Source organism: Mytilus galloprovincialis, chromosome 1, assembly GCF_965363235.1.
Source record: "Mytilus galloprovincialis chromosome 1, xbMytGall1.hap1.1, whole genome shotgun sequence".
NCBI lineage: Eukaryota > Metazoa > Mollusca > Bivalvia > Mytilida > Mytilidae > Mytilus > Mytilus galloprovincialis.
The window spans coordinates 45,663,889-45,673,917 of record NC_134838.1 but is presented as its reverse complement, the minus strand read 5'-3'; the positions used below and the strand labels follow the sequence as shown (position 1 = coordinate 45,673,917).

The 10,029-nt window shown below is 32.1% G+C and overlaps 1 protein-coding gene across 2 annotated transcripts in view; it reads right to left on the bottom strand.

Moving 5' to 3' along the window:
• LOC143075742 (TBC1 domain family member 30-like) overlaps positions 1–10,029 on the bottom strand; it is a 75,704-nt gene that overhangs the window by 3,224 nt on the left and 62,451 nt on the right. For both annotated transcript variants that reach the window (XM_076251304.1, XM_076251313.1), the window contains one exon: positions 1,323–1,511. In XM_076251304.1, coding sequence (XP_076107419.1) covers positions 1,323–1,511 — 189 coding nt within the window. The remainder of the gene's footprint in view (positions 1–1,322; positions 1,512–10,029) is intronic.

Here is a 10,029-nt window from a genome sequence, read left to right as displayed (position 1 = left end):
TTGTTTTTGTTTTGAATTACGTCAACTCTCCCCCTCATAACTTGTTTTTGTACTATAAAGACAATTACTCCCCCTCATAACTTGTTTTTTTTTCTGATGTCATATTGTGAGAATATAAATCTACTAATATTCATATCATAAGGTGAAATTGCATTGAACAAAACTACATGTACATATCAATTTTATGGCTTTCTGATACAATAACACTATAAAATAGCAGCTGCAACAACCTACACGAAACTTTTATTGTGAGAACTCAAGACTTCTAACAAGGAATCAAGCAGCTGACATTTCCATAATAAGTACATGTATACGGAAAATCAAATAACCAATTTATAAGCTGGTACTTTTGTTGTTTTCTTTTTTTGTTGTGTTTCGTATTGAAACCTAGCCAACTTAAACTCTGATAAAGCTATCAACACTGCACAAAACATTTATAGATGATATCAAATAGGTCCAAGTTATACTGCCCATAGTCGGATTCAAAACTGTAATTTAAACAGTCAGTTACTGTCTCTTGCACAATGTGTGTAAACAGGAGGATTAGTAATTTGACAAAGACAATAGGAATACAGAGAATACATCAATGATAGCCAAACCAATGGAGGATCAAGAACTTTTTATAAGGGAGGGGGGGCTCATGTCATGCTTCAGTGATTCCCTATATCATCAAATTTTTCCCACAAAAATTGTGGGGGGGAATATATATCAGACTGGAATTATACCTTAGCCAAAAGTTCATCTCAAATATGACCACAATGGTTCTGATAATGATCAATCATAGTAGATGGAGAAAAAAATATTTAAGACCAAAATTGTACATCTACAAAAATTCACAACTGAACTTGTTTAATACTTGAATGGCTGAAATGTCACTTCCTTTATCAGGAGACAATTAGGTCATCAGGCCAAATATGAGAACTAAAAGCAGGTCATCTAATATAACAACCAGATGACTAATGTCCTTAACACTTTACATTAAATTACAAAGGCTTCAAGGCCTCCCACAAGGAATTGATCAATGAAGAATATTGGAAATATGACTGTGCCATTGTTGTTCCTACAAGAGTTTAACCAACGGACACAGTGACCTTGCTATATCAAATTCACAAGTTGGTCATAATAGAAATTCTCCCTATTAAGTACCAGATTCTAACATATAAATATAGGACGACATGGTATCAGTATCAATGAAACAACTCTCCATCCAAGTCACAATTTGTAAAAGTAAACCATTATAAGTCAAAGTACGGTCTTCAACATGTAGCCTTGGCTCACATTGAACAGCTAGCTATAAAGGGCCCTAAAAATGATATGTTTACCTGCTATAATGATATGAGCTTGATTCTGCCTCTGTTTCAGTCTATTGTACTGTTTCTTTAGAGAGTTGATATCTGTACACATGCGCTCCATGTAGATAGATGGCGGTAACTGTTGAGTCTCACCACTAGCACCGTAGGCCCCTGGTCCTACTTTGGATATATCAGCATTGTTTTCCTCCCCGTCACTTCCTAAAAGAAGAAATTGCAAAGACTTATAAAATTTAGATTATATGTTCTGTCTATCAAATATACCTGAATTGCACACTGTAATTTTTAATAAGAAATATTATTAATCAACAGATGTTGTCTGTTGTATCATTTTAAAAATGGATGATTAAACATCAAAGAAATCAAACTTCAAAAGACTGTCTACTGTTTAAATCATTCGTAGATCCAGTATTGACAATGAAAATTAACATGTCTAGTACTATACATGACTATTCAGTTTTTCTCCAACCTACAAAATAACAGATCAATTTATTTTAGTGTGTATGCTTTTTTAATTTTTTAAATATCAATTGATGAAAATTATGTAATTTATATTTATTGCGCCAAAGAGATTTCTAGCATGTATCAAATATGACAGGTTACAACTCTACAAAACTAATGACTTGTTCCATATATATATATATATATAACTCGTCTAAACATCAACCCAACAATGTTAGATCTGTAAATTTGCTTTCACAAATTTTTGGTTCTTCCCTCGCCGGGATTCGAACCCATGCTACTGTGATATCGTGACACCAAATCGCCTGCACTGCAGCCGTCCCGCTAGACCACACGACCACCTGGGCTCTCAAAAAAAGAGCTTTCGCTGGCCGTGTGTTACCTTTCCTCGTCAGTTTTAATCTAGAGGCGTACTACAGTACATGATATATAAGGCATGAAGATGTTATTGTTACAGATCAGCTAAATTATCTATAGTAAAGGATCCTACAAATTAATGTAATATACAGTCACAGAAAATAATTATATTTATAAGTACGTCTGAGTCAGTGATAACTCTACAACAGATGTATCCATCGGATCGCCATCAATGATGGTGATACATGGCTGTGTACATAATGTATATACAACTCGTCTAAACATCAACCCAACAATGTTAGATCTGTAAATTTGCTTTCGCAAATTTTTGGTTCTTCCCTCGCCGGGATTCGAACCCATGCTACTGTGATATCGTGACACCAAATCGCCTGCACTGCAGCCGTCCCGCTAGACCACATGACCACCTGGGCTCTCAAAAAAAAGCTTTCGCTGGCCGTGTGTTACCTTTCCTCGTCAGTTTTAATCTAGCGGCGTACTACAGTACATGATATATAAGGCATGAAGATGTTATTGTTACAGATCAGCTAAATTATCTATAGTAAAGGATCCTACAAATTAATGTAATATACAGTCACAGAAAATAATTATATTTATAAGTACGTCTGAGTCAGTGACAACTCTACAACAGATGTACAGTAGCATGGGTTCGAATCCCGGCGAGGGAAGAACCAAAAATTTGCGAAAGCAAATTTACAGATCTAACATTGTTGGGTTGATGTTTAGACGAGTTGTATATACATTATGTACACAGCCATGTATCACCATCATTGATGGCGATCCGATGGATACATCTGTTGTAGAGTTGTCACTGACTCAGACGTACGTATATATATATATATATATAATAATATTTTTAAATTTGCAAACTACATTTCACATCAAATAATAACAGTTCGTTTTAACGAACTGTTATTATTTGATGTGAAATGTAGTTTGCAAATTTAAAAATATTATTATATACATTCTGTACACCGTGTTTATTTACTTTTGCTATATATATATATATATATATATATAACTCGTCTAAACATCAACCCAATGTTAGATCTGTAAATTTGCTTTCGCAAATTTTTGGTTCTTCCCTCGCCGGGATTCGAACCCATGCTACTGTGATATCGTGACACCAAATCGCCTGCACTGCAGCCGTCCCGCTAGACCACACGACCACCTGGGCTCTCTCTCTCTCTCTATATATATATATATATATATATCACTTGAAATGCAATAAGAGTAGTTTCTATACTGAAAGCAAATCAGATGAGGAATTTCATATAAACTGATTGAAATACAGATTCTGTGTTCATACTTCATTCACAAGGATTTGACAATACTCAAATCTAGTTTATCTAAAAATTTTGATATCAATCAAAAAATTTGAAGGTTATTTATCATAACAACTTATCCCAAAGATTGCAAAAAGGTTTTACAAGTAAAAAGAGAAATGAAATCAGGACATTTGTATAGCATTGTTAGCTAGCTGTGGACAATGGATTTGTATTTTAATCAGATATAAGTGTACTGTCACTTTTTGCGTACCCCAGTACTGAGAGTTTTTAAGTTGTGGTATAAACAATAGATTCACATATTACATAAAAGTTTAAGTTGAAAGAACTTGAAATCAAAAATATACCAAAGACAATAGGATTTGTGTGATGTTAAATTTTTAAGGAAAACTTACAAAACTTAAAAGATATCTCAAAATCACAAAATGAAAATGTAAAAGTTACTTACTTTTTGTGAATTTAGTCCAGAGAATGTGTTTATTTACTTATATAAATCACCTGTGAACATTTCCTGTTTAAAGGTTGGGAAATGACAAAAGACTTTGAACAAAGGAAAGTAAATAAAAGTGATTCAATAGCTATAAGCCTTAAATAAACTATTTACTTTTCCAATTTTGCTTGGTCTGATAGAGGGATCAATTTATGTTTGTTTGACTTTGAAAGTTTAATCCTAAATCATATTTATTTTTGAAACATCACTTTGAACTAAAAACTTTGAACTAAAAAAACTAAACAAACTTTGCAAATGGTATCTACAATAAATAGTCAAACTGTGTACTATTTAAAATGACAACTTGAATTTACAGAAATCTCAAATGAACACATATATCTGAGACTGATCATATTTCAACAAATTACACATAGTCTGATATAATTGTGTTCAATTCAAATACCATTTTTTTCACAAGCGAAATATTGATTTATAAAATCTGTGTTCAGTACAACCTATAAACACAAGTTCAAATATAAAAAAGAAGATGTGGTATGATTGCCAATGAGATTAAATGACATAGAAATTAACAACTATAGGTCACTGTACCGCCTTCAACAATGAGCAAAGCACCAGTTCAAGTATTCTTCAAATATTCATATGGAGTTTGTAATGCATTCAGGAGACATTTATGAACTATTGTGTCATTTTAATTTTAGCTTTGTAAAGCATCATGGTGTTTCATTAATACTTTACTTGACCTACTTATCAAACTTGGTCAACCAATTTGGAAATTTTGGTGTTGATTGCTTTTGTTAAATAATATCAACATTCAGAGTCCAACCAATAGCCCTAATTTTCTTATCTTGTCTTGTCTTCAAGAGATACCTTAAGGAGATTCTTATCAACAGTGGGTCAATATTATTTATGATCAGTAAATGCAGTCAACCACAACATGGAATTGCAGTTTTAAGTTTAGGTCAAATTAACAGGTTGTTACGATCAGTAGCACTGGGGACAGTTACGTTCTGTCGAAAAATGAGCAATGTTTACATATAACATCCCAGCTCCTTTGTTCAAACAGCAGGATCACCCCACTTTGAGTTTCTTTGTTATGCATGCTTTCCTTTGTTCTGTAACATTTTGGCAGGAATGCCAAATCCACTATAAAACATATAATTAATCATACGGAAAAGACTATCTATCAAAATTCACGTAGAAAAAATCCAGTGTATATGATGGGATTCGAACTCAAGATCTTTAGCATATCAAGCCAAGACACATACCACTACACCAGGACGACTGGATACAAACTATCAGTAATTTAACATACTTAAAGGAAGCAAGATAGTTTTATAAGTGGGCGAGTTGGCAGACCTTTATTCAGTGGGGTTTAAACCTTTTCATTAATAAGTGAGTTGTCAGACTGATTGTTCAATTTGATTTTACACTTTTTCAAAAGTGGGGCGAGTCGGTAACAAGAGTGGGGCAATTTTTTTATAAAGTGGCAATATAGTGTGGACCGATTGGCCAGTGGGACAAGTTGACATTGTTTGATATCTACTCTTCGTGTTCGGGAGTCATAAAGGGTATACATCATATAGTAATATATAAAGTATATATTATAATAGTTGTGTGGCGTTCTAAACTAGATTTTATGAATTGTAAATAAATTGAAATCTAAAATAGCTAGGATGTAAAATAGTTATCCCATTCGGACTTGGTATGTCAGTGTTAGATCACTCTCTGGCCTCCGGCCATCGGGGTGATCTTACACTGACACACCGCATCCTTGTGGGATAACTATTAATTGAATGCTGTCAGCTGCTTCATACACTCAGTTTACTCCAGTAATTTCCTACAGTGATCCAGAATTGGTAACTTAATTATTCAAACTTTAATTTCATAATTTGAAACTTGCCTCATAAAAAGAAATTTATGAGCACATTTATCAAATTATTCTTAAAATTAATAAATGCATGGTTTCAATGATAATCATTTTAAATTGCACATCTGTGTATAGATGAATTTTAGCTTTCAAGATAATTTTTTAATGACCTTTTAAATACAAACTGTGCTGAAGCAATATTTCAGACAACAAGAATATGAACACAAACTGAAATGTCTTTGTGTTACCAGCCAAATCAATGATATCCGAATAATCATTTGCATTATTTCAGTCTTAAATCTGATTTGATTTTCTGTGTTTTAACACCCTTTTTAAGCACCACTTATGACCAATGTTTTGTGGCAGCCAGGTTTTATTGGTGGAGGAAGCTGGTCCTTTGTGGCCGGAGAAAATCACGAGCCTTCCAGAGGAAAACTGACAATCCTAGTCAATTAAGATAAGACGTCTAAGATTAACTACAAAGAACGGGATAGATGTCAACCACACGAGATGCTGTTACCATTCAAGAAAACACTAACATTTCTATTTATATATTTTCTATTTTAATTTACTTTCACTTTCACTTTCTATTGATATAACGTCACCATAACTACTATTATGTAACTTACACTTCCGGTTAAAACGCTAAACCACAAAATTCATACTTCACTGTCATATTTCTTTGTATAATTGTCCTGATGATGCCTATCTACTAGGCGAAACATGTAGACCTAATAAACAGATACTATGCGGTAAAAACATGAGTGTTGTTGTCTTTATTGTCGACATATTCATTTTTTTCAAGATGACTGTGAATACCTAGCGGTATCCACTCGTTTTTACCCTACCGCACGATCACCACACAAGGTGTTGGTTCACTTATGTATATAATTAAGATAAGAGTTGAATGAACCCACACTAGTGGTGGTTGAACTGACAACTTCAGTGTTGACTGGCTAGTGATTACAGTAGTAACTACTTAGACCATTCAGCGACCGAGGCCCCCTTTTAGTCTTAAATTAATCATCACAAGAGACCAAATAATACAGAAGTAAGCATATTTTTTTTTATCAATTTGTAGCAAAGTTTAACATAAAACATCCTAAAATTATAAGTGTTTTAAGCTTCTTAATTAATGCATTTTCCCAATAAACAGTTGAGTTAAAATAATACATGAAGCACTTGCATGTATATTTGGAATAAAAAATGTATAATTCTGAAATAAATTTTCATCAGTATGGTTTAATACCGAAGGTAAACAAAGTATTGATTTTGTCACCTTAATTATTCAAAGATTGGTTTTTCTATTGTTCTTGTTTCACCAGTAATTCCACTGGGACCATCATGCACGACAGTAAAATTGTCAACATTTTATGTTTATACCTTTATCAGTCTGAATACTAATCAAGTTTATTATGTCACATCTCAGAATTTGTTTCCTTAAAATTTTATATTCAACATTATCTTTACTAAAATATTTTTGCATATTAATATAATTAAGGGTAAAAACAGGTAACAATTATCAATTTGTATCAACAAAATGAAGATAGATTTTTAAAAATTTGTAAGAGTTCCACAGAACCCAGTGTCTTGCCTACTTTTGCTGTAAATCGCTGGCTCAACAAAAATGAGGAAAAAAATCAATAAAAATATTCCTCTTTATACTATCTTATGATTTGTAAGACGCTTCTGTCCAAGTTTGGTAAAAGTTCAGGATAGTTTATGAATCTAATAAATGTTTTAAAAACTTTAACTGCAGACTGTATGTAATGTTAACTAGAAGTCCATTTATAAGTAAAATACAGATACACAGGTGCAAAATATTAACAAAATTTCCTTCTAGATACTAGCTTTTGATCATGAACAAGCTTCTGTCCAAGTATGGTACAAATTAAAAATAGTATAAGAAAGTTATTAAAATTTTAAAACATTTAACCACAGAGTGAATGTGTTGTTTTCTGACAAAAAATCTAAATCCATTTAAAAGTAAAATACGGAAAAAATGGTTTGGTTTTTTTTTTTTACAAAATTTACTTCTGGATACTATCTTATGATCATAAACAAGCTTCTGTCCAAGTTTGGTACAAACTAAAGAGAGTTTAAGAAAATTATTAAAATTTTAAAAACTTTAACCAAAAAGTGAATGTAATGTTTCCCCGCAGAAAAACTAAGTCCATTTATAAATAAAATACGGAAAAATTGGAATTTTATTTTTACAAAATTTACTTCTGGATACTATCTTATGATCATAAACAAGCTTCTGTCCAAATTTAGTAGTATATCCAGTATAGTTTAAGAACGTTATTAAAATTTCAAAAACTTTAACCACAGAGTGAATATTTGTGGACGCTGCCGCCGCCGACGGAATGTACGATCGGTTAGTCTCTCTTTTTCGACTAAAGTCGAAGGCTCGACAAAAAGAGCTGGTACTCTTGGTAGCATATTGATATTTAAAGCATGTGCAAAATAAATATCAAAAATGAAAACCTAACCAAAACAATTGTATATAATGTTCTTTTGCTTGTAAGAACTGATCACTATGTCTAGGCATTTATTTGAATTTATTTGTCTACAATCAAATTTGAAATGACAGTGTATTTATTCATTCATGAGACATAGCCAATTTTATGTCTAGTTTCTAACCAATGATTTTGGCCCTAGACATATCTTCAGGTAGACCCCATACATGTAGCTGCTTCCCTCAATAGCATCACAATGAAAATATCAAAAGTTTTCTGTGGCATGCAAGGTCAGTGTTATCTTCTCCATTGCTGCCTGACTGAGACACATATCCAATTGTGAGAAAAATAGGGGAATGACCGAATAAATAAGGCTTCAACAATTACAGCTCAACTTTTTCAAGGTTTTTCATCTGAAATAGACTGACTAACCCATATAATCCATAAATATTACACTCATTGAAAAAATTAATTCCTTCTGAGCAAAAGCTAATTCTACAGATCAAGGTTAGGGCACAACATTTAATTCTAAATGATTTTTATGACTATGTAAATCATAGGATTTGTCATAACATCGTTGATGAAATTGTTGAAACTTACGATTTGTTAAAGTGATGAAAATCGTAGAAATGTTACATTTGTCAATAACAATAATAATTCAATGTTGGTATATAATCAAACATGACAAAAAATTAATTTATTTGCATATTTTGCAGGTAAGACATGTTTTATGAAAAGATTGTATATGTCTATTACAGCAAGCTGTTGACATGAAAAAGACTGACTTTTTGTCATGAAACTTTAAACAGTATTCTGCATCACGAATCAAAGGAAAACCTTCTGGATTACAAGATTAGAAGCAGTTTTTTTCGCTCTTTAAAGCAAATTTGATTTAGGAAAGGAGAAAAAAGGAGCAAGAAAAAACATATATTCATCCTTCTTACACAAAAGCATTAGCTTTTCAATAAGCACCACTGACTTGGGAGGACAAGCTTGGGTCTGGGGAAAGGGGCTGTGTAATTGTCAAAATTAATCAAAATAGTATAGACAGCAGGGGTGCTACCCCAACCACATCCTTAACATCCTAAGGAATAACAATTTTCACAATAAATAAGTTTCAGCAATATTTGGATTAAGAAAAAGAGTAGTCAAATATAATATCACATTGCAAATCTATGAATCTTTTAGATATAATAATTCAAAAAGAAACATAAAAAGACAATAAAAATATATTTGCACCAGGGACTGATGGTAGCACAACTAATAAGTAATCAGTTAATACATGAAGACTGAAGGAATAATTTCAATGTTTTGTTTTGACATAGTCTAGGTTATAAATAAGCTTTTTTATCTATTTCTTTTTATTTTTATGCAGATTTTTTAAAGATATTGTAGTTTCAAACTAGTGTGAAACACAGAGTTCAGTTCTTAAGAAAATACGGAAATATGGAAAATTCAAAAGATATATAACAGACACTATAACTGGCTATCTGAGTACTGCAGATGCAACAGCTACCAGTGCACAAATCAAAATCTGATATACACACTATTGCAAAAAAAAATATGTTGTTTTGTAATGGTAAACAGAATCACAAAAAGTCTGCTGTTCACTATAGCAGAATAATTGTTTTAAATGGAAATCTGAAACACAATTTATAAGCTGGTAAAACAAGTTTTGATACATCTTTAAATCTTAAAGGATCCTTTCTCTAAGTTATTCTATTCAAATTTGACGACCTTATATGTATTAAAAACTTTAATGAAAGAGTTCATTAATGAGGAGTAATCTGATTAGAACACCACCTGAATGCATGTATTC